Below are 17,499 nucleotides of genomic sequence, written 5' to 3' on the forward strand. Positions count from 1 at the left end.
AAGAAGAAACCTGAATGGAATGATACAATTCTGAAATATCTTCTTTGATGATTCTGTTTCTGTAAGATTTTCTCAGTCTTTCTGAAACTTTCTGAGCTTTTTCCTGGTAAGAAGTAGTGCAGACTTTATAAGGGAACACAGTCTTTCAGGATAGTGTAATACAGGTAACTATCGCTTCAGAAAAATAGAGTTAATGAGAAACAATCCATCTTGATGAAGATTGTCATTTGGCAAATAGACAAACTTTGCCTTGGCAAGACCTCAGTTAATGAGTTAGGCACTGGTAAGAAGCTTTTTATTCTCTAAGAATAGCATCTTTCACGTTTCACCTTCCAGTAAACAGATCTGGGTTGAGAATACTACACTTGACTGGTTAACTTGGCTTTCACATAGTTTTATCAAAGCAACTTTTAATGTCCTTTTTATTTCTGAATAGTTTTCTCAAACAAAGTCAGAATTTAAATACTGTGAAACAGGAATCTCATACTGATGATTTATAATGGTTTTATTCAGTCATTTGTTCTGCCTTTGGCTCTCTTGTATAAACAGCTTTTGCATCTCTAATCTCTGACATGGTGTAAGCAGCAATAGAAGTAGTAAATATGATAGTCGCTGTAAATCATGCTTTACATTGAAACATTCTTTCAGGGTATGGGATGTTACTTGCCCATTTCACAGCAGTCCTCAAGAGAGCTACTTCACTTATGTAGCAATAGAGCAAGACTCTCAAGTGCTTAGCTACAGCAACATTAACTGAGTACTGTTTCTTCTACTGCTTGTGTATGTGCAAAGAAACAGCTTGTGTTTCCTGTGACAAGAGTAAGGGTTAGCCTATCTGCTTTGGCTTTGCTTAAATGCTGCATTTTTGTGGCTCTCCAGTAACAGTACTTGCATAGGAAAACTGAACTTCTCCATGTTTCTGTGGCTTAAATCATTGGAAAGGAGAAAGAAAAACTTAGCCTTGTTACAATAATCAGAGCTGTCACTTCACACAGAAAGCCATTCACATCAGTAATTTTGAAAACTTGACCTTGACTATTGGATGACCAAGAAAACTTAGCAAGATTAAGTCCAAAATTAAAACAAGGAAATTTCCCAGCTTAATTTTATAATTACTTTACCATATCTGTCTTTGCTTTTTCATAAGTATAAGATAAAAGCATTTGCTGGTAGTACTGAGGAGGTTTTTCTTTTGTTTGCAGTAAAAGGGTGCCAGAATAAAACAGCAGCTTTCTAAGCTCCAGTTTTATATTGGATGGGAATGTAGCTTGTCTAGGAAATCCCTTATGTACATCCTGGCCTCTGCCAAGATGACTTTTTTCCCAAAGGGACTAGGCTTCTGATATGACCCTGAAGTTCTACAGGGCAACTTTTTTATGGGAGATCCTCTTCATTGTTAATTTGGTTTTGATATCAAGGAGCACTGGATTAAAAAATTGTGCATCTGGAATAATTATTTTAATTATCTATTACTTAGATCTGTGAGTTGTTGGATTTTGAAGAATCAGGATCTTGAGGAAGATTTGGAACTTGCAAGATGAAAAGCACTTAATATCTGGGGGTTTTTGCATAATCCAGGGCCTCTGCACTGTTCCTGCCTTCAGCTATTTCCAGGGTTGTTTTTGCTGTATCACCACCCTTGGTCTGTTCAGAAGCACACAATCCCTAAGCAGCATTAAGCATTAGGAATTTTGTCTTGGCCCAATTAAGGAAGCTCCTAACAATCCACGTGTTACTGGAACCAGTGGATGAGAGGACAAAAACAGTGCTCACCTTTTTTCATGTGCTTAAGAAGTGGGGAGGAGAAACACACTTCAGGAAACTGGAGTTGGAGAAAAAAGCCTGAATAGGTGAGATTTCCCAGGCAGCAGTTAGGTTGTAATGAATGTGCAGGCTGATCCTCTCATGCAGAGCATTTTTTGCATGTGAGAAGTGTTCAGTTTATGATTTGAAGGGAGTAGCTGAACAGTCAGGTGGCCACTTCTGCAGCACCTGGGCCTGTGCTGTTAAATGGCCAGGCTCACAACAGATGCAGTAGGGCCCTTGGAGGGTCATAAGCTCAATGTTCCTGTGTAGGAAAGAGGGAGGGAGGAGCAAGACAAGACTGAATCACAATAAGAGAAATAGTCTCTTAATTTTAATAAAAGCTGGACATTTGTAAAATGCTGAAAAATTAGCCAAGTTTTGGAGTTAAGAAGCTGTATTTTTATTTCATCAGGTTCTTGGGTTTTATCTTTTTACTTAAGTAATTGCAAGCTTGGGGGCCTCTTGTTTTGGCAGGAAAGTGGCTTTGTGATTGTAAGCCTTCAAGAAGGCAAAATTCGTACTTTAATGAGTATACTTTTACTTTGTGCTCCAGTTCTGGGATATGTACTCTAGAAAATGATTGCAATTATTAAATGGTGCCTCTGTTTTCAAGTTACTAAACCAATGACTGAATAAAGTGGCAAACAAGAGACATCATGCCATGATTGGAAGTGAGTGGCAGTATAAAAGAGTACTGCTCTGTAGGGGAAAGGTATCAGGCATCTGGCAGTCAAGTATAAGTAATACATTTTATTTTTGAAAGATGATATCCTGGCCTGGTAGATTGATGGAGGTTAATATGGACCTCAGCAAATCAGGGAGATGGACAATCACCAACTGTATGAAATCCAGCACGGGCAGGTGCCAGATTGTGCACCTGGAATGGGACAGCCCTGGATGTGGGGCAGACTGGGGAATGGGAGGCCAGAGAGCAACACCACAGCAAGGGACCTCAGCATACTCTGTGAGTCTATGGAGGTTATCAATTCAGTTCAAAATCTGCTGGGCTGTAATATTCCTTCAGTGAATGGCACCATCTAATCATTGAGGATGGGAAATCTGTTTAGCATTTCTCTCCAGCACAAGGGTCAGAGATATTCAAATGCTTAGCAAAAAGTGGTGTTTGCTTTCAGAAGTGCTGGTTCAGGCTTGAACTGAATCCTGGCACCTTCCTGTGGCATCCCACGGAACTGCAGTTGGAAACGACTTGTGGGCTGCATTTCCTGCACCATTAAATTCCCTGGAAGAATTTACAGTAGCTGTTTGTGTGACAGAGTAGAGCAATGGGCTGGCCTTTCTTGGGGGATGACCATTTCTATGATACAGTACAACAAATACCTCAGATATAATACTGCAACAAATTGCAGGTAGGAAGAAATGGTTCCAGGAGTTTAAGGAGAAAACAGATACCAGAAACTTCTGCTACTGCTTCCAGGTGACATCATGATAGTATTTTTGAAGTAGAGTATTTAAATGTTCAGCTAGGATATTCTGGGGTTTCACTATTTAGTTTGAGAAGCATTAGGATAACAAGTCCCAATGGGATGGGGGGGGAATAACTTAAGATATCATCTAGGTACTTGATTAAAACAAAATATAATTAAATGTAATTAATACCATACCTGCCTTCTGCTCCTCTGGTTTCCACCTCTGTTGTAAGTAATTGTTTCTCTTAACTACCTTAAGCTTCAGAGACATTCCAATTTCTTTTACTGTTTTTCAATGCTTTGTTATAACATCAAGATGTAAAAGAGATGGAAGTAAAATAATATTGGATGAATTGTTATCAGTGACTATTTGCCTTTTCTTATGTTGATCTTCAGTTTTTGCCAAATGAAATTCTTTATTCAGCTGGTGACTGGTGTGTCATTTCATCCCCATTCTCTATACCCTGCCCATTTCCCATGTTCCACTTACATTTACTTAAAATTCTGGTCTTGAGATGAAAATCCTTTGGGTGAAGCAGGATCAAGTGTCACTAATTCAAGTATAGAAATGGCCTTTTGTAGAAAAAGTAATGAGGGTGCATAGGATTAAATCCTTCTGCTTAAACATGTCAGGAACTGTATTTAGGCCTAGAGATGTAAATTGAAGAAAGATTCTGTAGATCAGAGTTCATTGACTTCAGTACAGAGCCTTGTATTATCTTCCAAAGAACTCTTTTGATTTGAAGATTTGTAAAGCATTTATTTCACTTAGCCCCATCAAAGAAAGGATAATTAACTTCAATTTAGAGGTATAAAATGGAGATAGGTTATGTTACATGCATTATTTTAGCTATCTGCCTCACATTTCATCCACAATGTTTTATCAGCAAAGGCAAGAGCTGGTTTATACTGCTTCTATGGTAGTAGGGAAATAATTTGGGAATTGACAGTGGTTTTGTGTATGGGTGGTAATGCTGATGCAGGAGGGACTGAAAGTGCCTTTCCTTTCATTGTGTTTGTATTCTGAGAAATATTTTGTTTCTGCAGCATAGACAAACAGGGATAGTACCAGTGTTTTAAACAAAGATGCTTCTACCCCCTTCTCCACTGTGTTTAGAGAAGCCCAGGATTCTTAATGGTAATCAGTGAGGGAGAAATAGTCAAAGATTGTAACATCTTTAATTTCGGGGCTGAGAGAACCTCAATGGCTTCATTTTGTAGAGAGACAATTACTTCCTGGACAGACCCAAATGTATTTTGTCCTTATACCCACCAAAATAGTAATTTGTCTTGTGGATAAATTTCTAAATTGATTTTCATGTACTTTTTCTACACTGCTGTTCAAATTTAATCATGTGGAAAAGTAGAAGTGGATATATTACTTCATATTGATGTACTTCTAGCAAATGAATTGTGATAAATCTTATAAAGCATGGCTGTACTTCTCCAGTTCTTTAGATGAACTGTGTATTCAGTTGTAGCTTTCAGATACTTTGCTCTCAATTTTTTAAAGTATTCTGTGTTATAGTAACTATCCAATTCCATATTTTTCCACAATACCTTAAAACAATTTTTTGAAAATAATTTATTATCATAAGTTTTACTCTTCCATCTTATATTTAAGTGAAAGAATGCTCTAAAGTTGATGGAGTAAGAGAGGATGGTGGGGGTGTTTGATTCATGTGTTAGTGCAGCTGTATGGGAGGAGACATTAGGAAGCCTTCTATATGACTTTCCTGGTAGCTACATTCACTCTAGTGTTGTTAGAGCTCCAGTTTTAACTTCTTGTTTGTCTTAACTCATACTTGTCCTTAGAACATTTTTATTTCATCTCTATGAAAAACTGTACAGAGGGTTTTGTTTTAAAAATAACTGTTGACCTTATTTGGCAGATTTATCTTAGAGAAGATGATGAGTTATGAAGTTAAACACTGCTTTCCTGAGGCTTCAGTTTTCTCTTGGTTTAGTTAACTTCTGTCCTACCTAAAAGTTAAGTTCTAGTAGTTGGACAGCTTGGTCTTTTTCCCAGCTAATTAGCTTCTGTAATTACATCATAATGTTTTGTGCTGCACTGAACCTTAACCAACACTTGTGTTGTTACTTGATATTGTGAAGTAGATGATACTGCAATAGCACTGGTGTGGCGGAAAGGCTCCTTGTCCTAGAGAGTGACCAAACTGATATGACTGTCTCTTTTTGCACTGGCCTTGGCTTTGTTGTTTGAGAGAATGTGGGGAGGAGGAGATCAGTGATATCATAAGCACTAAAAACATGAAGCACTCCTAATTTGTTTAAATTAATTGTTACTCTTGTCCTTTCAAATTAATCAATAAAATACTCATCTGTTCTTCCATGTGTATTGGCTACTCAGTATCCTTGATTTTCAGCTTTATTTATCAGCAACATGCATGCTGAAATTTGCTTAGCTCTTTTGTATAAATAATACTGTTTTGTGGTTTTTTTTCCAGTTTCTATGGAGATTTTGGACCATTAAATTTGGCAATGTTATACAGATACTGCTGTAAACTAAATAAGAAATTAAAGGTAAGCTTAGTTTAAAAACAATGTTCCTATATTTTTGTATTTTCAAAATGGGTAATTTTATTTCAATTTGAAAGTGGTTGTTAGGTGCTCACTAGCTAGGTGGTTATTGCTAAGCTTTAAGGATATTTTGTTTTTAGTTTTTTTCCCTCTGAAGACTGAAAGAAAATAATATGCCCTCATTTTGGCTTAAGAGGTGGGGCAGGTGGCTGAAGGCTGTGTTCATCTTTTTGCATAACCTCAACACTTTTAAGACAATAATAACAAAAGCTCCTAATTGTGTCATCACAAATTAGAGTTTGCAGCTAATGAAGTGTGTGTGCTGGCCTGAGTAACTGAAAAAACAGGTACTCAAGGAACAAAACGTGGGTTCTGAAATCCCACTGTTTAAAGTAAGCCTCAGTGGAAAAGGGGCCAGGGCAGAGTGAGAAAAAGGCCTTGGGACTGTGAGAGCAGCAGATAAAACATGGGTGTGCTATCAACACAGTTTTGGTGACAAATCTATATCACAGCATCACACTAGCTTCTGTGCCTAAATCCCAGCTCCATCCCAGCCAGACCCTCTGAGCTGTACAGCTGCAGACTTCTCTTTCTCCAAATACTTGTGATGATCTGATTTGCAGCATGTATAGAAAATCTGTCAACTGCAAGAAATGAAACAGATGTTTTAATTGCAAAATGCTGATTAATGTAACTTGTGGGCAAGTAAGGAGGAGACCCTTCACTAAATGTTACAGATTTCAAATCTTTTATCATATAAAGTATTAGGCCTGTTACTGACAGAAGGAAATGGGACAGCAGATGTGATTGCTTTGGCCACTGTTAAGAGGGTCCTTTATTGAAAATTACATTATTTCTAGAGTCACAAATGAAACCTTTAGTTAAGTTGATTCATGCTACCTGCTGCTTTCAGGGGTATGCTGAATTCCACGAATTTCTTAAGTGGAGGTTCTGCAAATTGAAGGGCTTGCAGAGCTGCTGCAAATTTCTTGGAAAAAGTGCTTCTAGTGAAAATTTACATTGCTTCTTACTTTAAAAAGATACTTATAAGAAGTTAATCTCTACTGTTTGTAATTTTGAATGCCTGTGGTCATATTGGGGAAATATGACTTGCCATTTGATAACACCAGCACCTTATAAACACCTTATCATCCCATTTTGCAGTGCCACTGCCCCATTCAAACACATGACCAATGGTTCTTACTCAGTAGGAATCTGTTTTTTCACCTTAATTCTGCTGTTTGTAACCTTATATTTTGTTATTAAAAACTGGAGTGTGCTTGCTCTGTGAAGCAGTTATTCCAGAGAAGAACCAGTAATCAAATTACTGTTCTAACTCCACTGTGCTCTTGGGAACCAGAGAGATCAGTTCTGTCTTTTCCAGATTCTGGTTGGGGCTGTGATCAGTTTGGGACTGTTATACAGTCTCATATATTACTGTATGCCTTCAATCTTGAACCTAGGTACAGGAGTTTGACCCAGAAAATAAGTAAGAAACTACTAAATATCTCAGGGCCAGAAAAGAGAGGTCTCCACTGGGAGGAAGTGCAGTTTGTTGCTTCTGGCTTGCCAGAGGCTAATTCCAAATAAGTTAAATTAAACTCCTAGTGCCTAAGAGAGAAGGGTAACCTGATAGTGCAGCCACTTGAAAGTAATACCTGGAATCAAACAGCTAAAGCTTGGAGTACTGCCAGAGTGGTATAAAAACTTACATATGAATGGACTCCAGTCTGGCTGATTGGCACCACCCCTGGGGCACACCAGTACTGCTAATGTTGGCCTTGCTGCTCTAGCAGTTTAAATTTGTGCCACACTCTCCTAATTGAGATAGCATCTGCAGTGGGTGAGTAGGCTGTGTGTTTACATGCCTCAGAGGAGTGCATCTCCTGGGGACTGTAGGCCTGGCTGCAGTGGCTGCTGCTCAGCTTCCCCAGGCAAGAATTAGTCACTGTCTGTACACCTCATCTTCTTGTGTTTGTCCTTCACACATGTCCTCAAGAGGAGTTCTGGGGCCTGAACTAGGGGGTTCACAAGTTTGTGACCTGTGACTTACCTGCCCTACAGCAGCAAAAGTATGGTAGTTCTCATGTGGCACCAGGTGATGTGTGAGCAGCCTGGGATGAGTGTTTCAGTGATGGGAAGTGCAGATTGGACTAAGGACAGAGAGAGAGCCCTGTTGGGAAGCTGCTGCTTGCACACCATTGCCTTAAGGGTGCCCTGTGACTATAGGATCATAGGAAGTGAGAGTCTGCGGATTATCATGGGATGGTTATTACCATACTGCAGCACTTTTGGGATCCTGAAACAATCCTAGTGCTTAACCCAGATGATTTGGGGTGCTTGGTTGGGTAAGCACTTAGTGTACTTTTCTTAAGAAAAGAGTCTTCCAAGTATGACACAAAAAGAAATTATTTGCGAACATGCGGGGTTTGTATGGATGTGGTGTCTCAAATTTAACACTTAGGCTTCTTTAATTTTAAAACTTCTATGGATAGAAACAGGAGAAATAAAAGTATAAGATCTCATTAAAGCTGGAAAGCCCCACAAGCTTCCCTTTCAAACCTTTCAGCTATATATCTTTTTCTTTTGGAAGAGTAGTTCAACATGAGGCAGTATTCTGCTTTCCCCTCTCCTTTTGTGGGGGACTAGTGAGGAAGAAGGATATAGGTTTGAAATGTGCTGATGGCAGATTGACATTTTAAAGTAAACTGTTGCAACTTTGTGCTGACTGATTTTCTTTTTAAAACACTAAATACCTCTGTCCTGAAGAGGTAAAGAATCTATTCAGATATCCATTTGCTGAGAAAATTTGAGGCAGAGTCTTGTCTGTGCCATACAGGAAAACTTTTTTGACCTTGTTGTGTTTGTAATTTTTCAACTGTTGATTGGTGTGAAGAGGATTGGCACTATCGAAGTCAGCAGCAAGGAAGAACTTGTCTGTACTGTCTTCCTACTTGGTATTTGAATTCTGTTCAGGGAAGAAAACACTTGACTAAAGAACTGGGCTTCATTTATGAATGAAAAGTTTTTTATTGTTTTTAAGTAAGTCTGATTTAATGAAAACTGCTTTAAAAAAACTGTTGTGTTATCTATGCATAGCCTTGCACATTCTCAATAAACTAAGGAGCAGAAATAATCAGGGAGTGTTGCTGATATAAATGATACAACTATTGAAGATCAAAGGCAGGAGAGGAAAGGTACTGGCAGGCTTATAAACTATGGGGTTACTTTTTGTATGGTAGCTGTATTGCTGCTGAATCATAGAGGGATTTGGCTTTTTTTTTTTTGTTTTACTATAAATAAACTGCTGGGCATACACAGGGAACTATAGTAATTGCAAAGCATCTCATGTAGGACAGCCTAGATTTTGAGGCAGGGTTGCATGCACATGTTTAAATTAATTGTTTTGTATTAAATTTGCCAATCTTATATTCATGTATATTTACAAGTACATATGTACACCTGTGTATATATATAAAAGTAGAATTTGCATAGATCTCGGCTTATTAAACACATTGAAGTAATTTCTTGCTTGAGCAGTGCAACTGTGTTAACCTTATCCATTATATAAAATACTGTCAAATAGTATGTTGCTTTTACACAGCTATCTAGTGATTGTCCACCACAACACTTTCTAATCCTGTCATCAATTCTCTGCCAGTAAATCTCTCTTGAGATCTACAGGGAACTTTTTAAAAGAAAAAATGTAATCTTACGGTGAAAGTAAATAATCTGTAACACTTATGAATTAGTTTTGTTACCTAAAGCAAAAACTGCTACACTTTCTGTGTAACCTCTGCCTTTAATTCACAAGATTGTCTTTCAGTTTGTTCCTCTGGGATGTATCTTGATAGACACTGTTATGTTATGCTGTTAAAATTTATCTTTGAATGATGTGTGAAACTGATAAAATTTTCTCACTGGTAAAGAATATTTTTAGTGCTTCATAGTGTGTGCACCTTTGTTTTGCTGTGGAAACAAGAAAATGTTGTTGGCAACTATGTTATCTGCAACTGTAGTTGTTCCCTAGCTGACCAGAATTGAAGAAGTCCTTGTTGAAACATTGCTGGTTCTTCAGAGCTGTGCAGTGCCTAAGGGACCTGGAGCCCCAATCCATTCAGGTGGAGCTCTGGAGCTGTAAAAACAGGAACCTCCTCCCAGAGCTGTTGTGAAAGCTCATCATTGAACCTGGCCAGAGGGGTAGATGTGGCAAATACGATCAGAAAATCAGTTGGTTTGTTTTTTGGTTTTTTTAATAGATCATACAGCTTAGATTTGTTGATGAAAGTGCACTGATTTGACAAATTGCACATTAATGTTAACAGATGCATTGCATCTGCTTCAGCAAACACCTACTGTAAAACTTACTTTTCTGTAACTAGTGTGCAAATAAAGTTATTTGTTTTATAGGCTTCTGAAGACTTAAATTGTGCTGCTGTGCTGCTTGCTATGCTATAAGGCATTAAAAACAGTTTTCAATTTTGTGTTAAAGCTTTAGTTAGGATTCAAAACACATTGAAATATTTCCTATGACAAGGATTAAACTCTTACATATTGAAAATGATGCAATAAAACTGATCCATTGTTTTCATCTAAATATTCTGGAAACTTCAGATTATGGCTACTTTGGGTAGAAAAGTGCCTCAAAATTGGAATGACTTGATATACCCATATGATTAAAAAATCCATTCTATAAAATAAAAAAGAAATATGGTCTTACTACATGGAACTTACTTCTCACTAGCTAGCTTTGCAGTTTAAATAGTGTTTTAGGTGTACTGTAAACTGCTGCAAAGAACTTTGCTTTAAAATAAGTAGTAGTCAATAAGTTATAATTGAAGTTCTGTCACTGTTGCATAACTACTGTAATCTTATCCCACCTACACATCATGGGTGGAATTGCAGTTAGAGAACACTAAAATTAAAAAATTGAGGAGGGGGAAGAAAGGAGGAATCTTAAAGTACTGGGATTCATTTTGTCAAGTTTTAATAAAAATTGAATGCTTCACTAATTAAGTAACGACTTGTGCTTCGTGTGTTTGCATATACACTGAGAGATGTTGCTGTTGGCCTTAAGATACAACCTCTTCCAATCAACAGCAAGCAGCTATTTCAGGAGTTAGTCCTATTTACACTCACTTGCATTAGCTCTCACTCCTTCCACCTCTGGCAGTTGTGCCTTGTAAGAGCAGACTGGAAGGTGCAGTTAGATCTGTGAGTTTCAGTGGGGTTGGGAGTAACAAACTCACTGTGGTGCCTCTGCATCAGCTTTCTCCTGTGATGAAATATTTGTGTTTTTTTGGAAAATTTGATTCTGTGGTTAAAACTAAATATTCTAAAATTTGCAATAAGTTTTTGAGATGAGATTTTTGCGCTAAGTCTTGAAGACTCAACATGGACAGGTTTCTGGAGGTGAAATACAGTTGGCACTAATAATGAAACCCTGTTCTGCAGCAGTTACCTTAGCTCCCCTTCCCAAGTGTCAGCAATGTCAAGAGTTAAAAACCTGAAGTTGGGTAGCAACAGCACCGGTATTAGGGCATTTTATAACATTCAAATTTTAAAAATACAAAAATGCTTCAAATAATTAGAAACAGAATCTAGTATATCTGTTGATGACTTCCTCAAAACTGTAGGAGTACTGTAAAAATCGATCTGCAAAAACATAACGGGGTGTAGCAGAGTATAATGGAAGTTTGGCAATTCATGAAATTTTACAAATTGCTAATGCAGTAAATTGTTCAACTTGCCAATTTTAAGTGACAATATTGTCTCTCTCTGGCTTTAAACAGTTTTGCTGCAGCTTGCCATTATTGTGCTTTTCTGGTGCTTGTTGATTTTGTTTTCAATGGGAGGTCTGTCCACAGGGTTCTGACACAGGCTTCTTTTCTTCATAAAGAAACAGAATTGTGAGTGTTACTAGTTTTGCCTTTGCCTAGCCTTTTCTTCAGGCTTTTCTCTTATACAGTCTTTTTCTTTTGTTTTACCTTTTTAAGTAAATTCTTGCTGTTGGAGGTTTCTAAATATGTCCGTCACCCATTATAAAGTATAGATGGAAGTGTTTGACTTATAAAATGACTGTAAGGTTGATTGCTTGACTTTTTCTTCTGTCTTCTCCACAGTTTTGTGTGCTAAAAAGGTTTAACATACAGGATGATGTTTTAGTTTGAAAATTTCAATGTCTTTAATCAGTGTTCATAAGTGAGTGTTTCAAATATTTAAACTTGGGGGGAAAAATCCAGACTTTTATATTGCAGATTTTGGTTCAGCTCCACTTTATAGCATATTTTTGTACAGCTAACCTAGCGATCTGCCCAGAAACAGTGGCTGTTTCCCTGTGCTCTTATTTATCGGTGATATAAGAAGATTCTTCAGTGTATCAGTAATTTTTGCTCCTTCAATTTTAAGAGCCTCTTGATAAGAATTTTCTCTAACATGTTTTGCAGTTTTGGAAAACTGATTTTGCTAAAGTATTCTTAAAGCATATTCTTAGTAAATCTGCTGTTTTGTTTATTTTCTTTTAACCAGTATTTCAGCCTCTCAAGGAAGAAGATTGTGTACTACACCAGCTTTGACCAGCGGAAGCGAGCGAATGCAGCGTTTTTAATAGGTTCATATGCTGTAAGTATTTTTGATCACATGGATACTTTAACCTTGCTGAAGAGACTTCTATGTGTAAAGTGGCTTCTCAAGGGGTGCTCCTTTAGGGAGGTGGACAGGTGGTCATTTCATTTGTCTCTAAACTGTCTTTGAAAACTCTGGATGAGTTTTAGAGAAACCTGGTCATCACCCCTTAACTCCATTTATTTTATAGCATAGGGAATGGCTTTTGCAGATCCCCTCTATGTTTCTCCATGACCATTTTCTTGAATGTTGAAAATCCAAATTGCTTACCTCTAATTGACCATGTTAGGATGAATTGCTTCTCATGTCAGTAGTGAGATTCAGACTGGGAAGGAGAAAAGATTTTCCCACAGCCTTCTTAAAGTTACTAAACCAGAGACAGGCAATAGTAAACTACTATGGCATGTCCAGTTATTTCCTTGCAGGAGTGTTTTATCCTAATTAAAAAATTTAATTTAGACATCTCAGCCCTAGCTGAAACATGAAAGGTTTGTTTGCTGGTAATCTAAGCAGCTCTAGAGGGGATCTGTTCTATATACTTCTAATTTTGTAAATGGCAGGTGCAGGTGGGAAATACCCAAATCCAAATTGCATTTGAAATACTGTGGATAAGTGTTAAGGTGGACTTGGAAAATACTGATTTCCTTTTTGTTCTGTAAGCTTTTTAGGAAATATGACATGAGTTTTCCTGACAGCAGGTACATGTGGCCAGTATTGCTACATGTCATGTGCCTATGTAATGGCATAACTGTGAGGAATTTCAGCCACATCATCACTCAGAAGGCTGAGAACATAAAAAGGAAAGTCTCAGAGAAAAATAAGTTCAGTACTTATTGAATCTGGATTTTACAAGTAGCAGTGCCACATAGTGAGTTACAGTAGTGACAGTGGGGAAAGGGAAGAAAACCTTGTAAAAAAAAACTGCTCCAAGAGAATGGTTAATATCTATTAAGTAATTTTTTAAACTTTTACATTGCTTTTTGTATATCAAAAAAAGCTTCAGCTTGTCCAAACTATTCACACTGGGATTTTTGTGTTGTTAGGGGTCTTTTTTATTTGTGCATGTTGCAGAAGGAAAGCACTATGAAGATTGATCATATTAAATTAAAAATGAAGCTAAGTTTTGGTTGCTGACTTTTCATTGATACAGATGAGTCAGAAAATGTCTCCTTGATTTTTCTTAATGGAATTCTTTACTTTTTAGGTGCTGAAGACATACTGTAGTATTTTCCTCTTCATTTAATTATCCTTCCTCCTTCAATTATTGCATTGCTCTTGATATCCAAGGTCCTTTTGATTTTTTTCAGGAGCTTGTTCAGTGGTTCTTTTCCTCTCCTCTTTCCTTTTGTGTTCTTAATATCTTTTTGCTGCTTCCTCCTGGTTTCTTTAGTATGAGTCTTTATGAGCTGTGTAGACAGACATGACCAGTATTATGTTCAAAGTGTCATGTGGGAATGTCTTTGAGCAGACACAGCTTTGGAGGACCAGAACTTCTGTCAAATAAAACCTGCGGTATTGGGAGAACATGTGGTACAAATTTGCCCCTAATTCCATGATAAAATGAAACTCACTTTTTTCCTGAAGTTCTCTGAACTACCCTCTAAGGATATTTTGTCTACAAGCAAGACTTTAGGCTTTAAATGTAAGCTATTTTACAGTAACTCATGCCACACTAAAGTCTCTCAGTTGCAGCAGTATGTGATTTTATTTCCAATTTTCTTTTTTTAAAGTATGGAATTGACACAAAACAAAGGTTTTGTTGATTTCTGTTGATAGCTGAATCTTTTCTTTGTGTAGGCATGTCTTTTCTGATCTGTATATGTCACAGGAATTGGTCATGAAGGAGGATAACAGGCATTCTTATGAGTTTAGTGTGCTGGAGGAAGTTCCTGTCAGCCTTTTTAGGCTCAGAGCTCAATTATTTTTTCCCCCTCTCTTCCTCCATCCCTTTTAGGTTATATACTTGAAGAAAACACCAGAAGAAGCTTACAGGACGCTTGTATCAGGATCTAATCCACCATATCTTCCATATAGGTATGTGAACACAAGAAATGGGGCTACTTCTGTGTTTTAAAATTTGCTAAAAATTATGGGGTTTAGATTGCCTCCCAAAAAGGTGTTTCATGTCTGATACAGGTATTGAATGAAAATGACTCATCTCCAGAAAAAAAAATTTTTACATTTCGTGTAATTATTTGCTGTTTGTGGGAATAATAAATAATTTAGATTGATCCAAGTCTTAAGTAAGACTCAGTCTAGCAAACTGTCAGGTTTTGAAAATACTTCTTAGCATGTTTGTGATTTAGCACTTAAACATTTTCTTCATAATGCATTGTTTTACTATTTGGGATTAATTCAAATATTTGAAATTACCTAGTCCCTAGCTAGTGAAACTTACAGGATTGAAGGGGGTTTTATGCTGTTATATTTTCTCTATTTTACAGCACAGGTACTGATATTAGGGTTACAGAATATTTTCAGTGAATCATAGATCGTTTCTGTCAATCTGTCTTTAAACTCTGTGCTAAGGTCACACTGAGGCTTGAATCTTAAGTTTTTTTAGCTGTCATGCCTATCTAATAGAGAGACTTCCAAATATATTTCATGGTGTGGACTATGAAATACCCTTATGCTCTTTGAATGAAAATACCTCATGGTATTCTTATGCAAACACTGGCAATAGAACTGCAAGAAGGTCAATATCCTCTCTTTTAGGGGAATCAGCATTTTGCAAGTAGTGTTCACTGTCAGCCAATGCATTTGTAAATGTAGACCTACCTTGTCTATATCAAATTCCTCTGATTCTTCAGCCACTCAGCAAAGGAAGATCAGGTTGTCTCTTCTCAGACTTTGCACAGAAGCCAGATGCATATGAACTGCTGGGGTGGTAGATTTTCTTTTTTATGTCAAGACCAGTTTGACTATGAAATCTTAAACCATCAGCTACATTTAAAGAAAAGGTATTAAATCAGTGATAGCTTTTATTGACAGAGAATTTATGCACTGATCTGAGCAATGATAGCTCTCCAGAACCCAAGAAGTTTACTGAGCTACTGGTATCCACATTTTTTTTTCAGCTAATCATAAAAGATACTTGGTACAATGCATAAAAAATCAGTTATTTTAAACATGTCAGTGTTTTCTAACGTCTCCAAGTTCTGTATAAGATACAGGGGTCATGATCTACATTAAACAATGTCTTGGATGTGCCTTAGCATTGCTTCCATGAGGATCTGCTTCATGATCTTCCTAGGCACAGAGGTGGTGCTCACCAGCCTGCAGTTCTCTGGCTCTCCCTTTCTACCCTGTTTAAAAATAGGAGTGATGTTTCCCTTTTTCCACTCACTGGGGACTGGGCCTGTCTGCCATGACTTTTCAAATATCATGGAGAGTGGCTTTACAACACCAGCCAGTTCCCTCAGGACCCTGAGGATGGATACTTCTCATCAGGCCCCATGGCTGAATAGCTGCATCTTGTTGACCAACTAAAGAAATTTACAGTTTGGAATTGTAGTAAATTGATTTGTCTTCAGGTTTTTCTCACCCCTGCCAAAGTGAAAATTCAGGTGTGTAGAAGAGAGGTTTTGACAGAGTGAAGAAACTTACTTGTTAGGTACCAAAATGATAAGACAGAAAATTTGGGAGGAGTAGTGTGTTTGCAGAACAGTCTCCAGGACCCTGTTTGTCCAATCAAAGGCTCTAGATTCTTGCCTTGCAACTAATTCCTTATAATAGTGATACTGATAGTAGCAGCAATGATAAGAAAATGCTGTTTCTGCTTGACTGGTAAGGACTAATGAAATTAATTGTCTCTGGTTTCTTGTGAGGCTGATTGGAACCACAGTAACAAATTTAATGACACAAAACAATTTCCTGTTAAGTGTAAATTGATTATTCATAGGCAATCCTTGTGAATTTAAATTAATGAAATTTTATTTTAGAATAGTTAGCTACTCTATAATCATCAAAGGAGGGATCAAAAAAACAGAAGACAGAGCAAGATTTTCTGGAGATAATTTTATATTATATTCAAAAGAGCTTTTTTGTGTTTCCCTGAGAAGAGTATAGTACCCAAAAACATTGAAGAAGGCAAAGTCCAGCAAAGGGACTACTCAGGTTTTGCTGTCTGGGTTGGCAAAATGATTACAAAAGATTAATTGTTTAATTCCATTTGTCAGCTTCAGGAGAAAACATAAATAAATTTATGGAGTAGAATATTCTGCAAGATAACTTCTTTGCAGTCTTTTTCCAAGTGTTTCAAGCCCTAGGTTGCTGTGAGAGAAATTATTGTCTAAAGCTAAAGCTTTTGACAGTTATGGGGTTTTTGTGGTGGGTTTTGTCTGGTGTGGGTGGGATCTGGTATGTGTTTGGGCTTTTCTTGCTCTGTTTGGGTTTTTTAAGGCAAAGCTTTGGCAATGTTAGAGGGATACATTCTTCTTGAGCTTTGCTGTCTCTAGAAGGAATATAGTGTTGGGAGCTTTTGCTAGAATGATTAAACATCCTGATTTCTTGAGCATTCTTTCTTGCATGGTGTGGGGCTGGCAAGCACTTATGTTTCTTTTGGATCTGCTTTGCCCTATGTCAGCTCTTGTCTCTGGATTAGAGCCTGAACAGATTCTGTTACCTGCAGTGTACTTTGTCCTGCTGGGGAAGATGGGTGTGTAATCTGTACTGGAGGGCAGACAAAGAGGAGGGAGGAAATAAAATGAAGGATTGTGATAAGATAAGAAGCTAGATGAGAAATGGGAAGTCTGACAGGGAGGGGCTATTTGGGTATGGAGTTCACAGGTGGAGGTTGGTATATACAAGGATCTCAAGAGTTGCTGGTGCTGGGAGAAGGGCAGGTAGATCTGATGAGGGTCTGCAATGGGACAATCTAGATTAGTTGGGAATGGGAAAGAAATAATTTAATCATCCTCTCTGGTGTTTCAAAGCCTTTGGGACATTTCCCCCTGCCCCCTGTTCCAAGACATTTGGAGCATCTCTGTTGCAAGATAGGGCACAGTACAGAGGCTCAAGCCATCGAACCTGTGCTGGAAGCAGTAGCCTTAGGCAGTGTCTGCTTGGCAGAAACAAGGTGGTGCTGTGAGCAAGTTTGCAC

At 37.7% G+C, this 17,499-nt stretch overlaps 1 protein-coding gene across 4 annotated transcripts in view; it reads left to right on the plus strand.

Moving 5' to 3' along the window:
* The window catches only part of CDC14A (cell division cycle 14A), a 48,806-nt gene that overhangs the window by 4,001 nt on the left and 27,306 nt on the right, over nucleotides 1–17,499 (plus strand). For all 4 annotated transcript variants that reach the window (XM_058030258.1, XM_058030256.1, XM_058030257.1 and 1 more), the window contains exons 3-5: nucleotides 5,702–5,777; nucleotides 12,303–12,395; nucleotides 14,353–14,432. In XM_058030258.1, the coding sequence (XP_057886241.1) occupies nucleotides 5,702–5,777; nucleotides 12,303–12,395; nucleotides 14,353–14,432 (249 nt within the window). The remainder of the gene's footprint in view (nucleotides 1–5,701; nucleotides 5,778–12,302; nucleotides 12,396–14,352; nucleotides 14,433–17,499) is intronic.

Source organism: Melospiza georgiana, chromosome 9 (assembly GCF_028018845.1).
Source record: "Melospiza georgiana isolate bMelGeo1 chromosome 9, bMelGeo1.pri, whole genome shotgun sequence".
Lineage (NCBI taxonomy): Eukaryota > Metazoa > Chordata > Aves > Passeriformes > Passerellidae > Melospiza > Melospiza georgiana.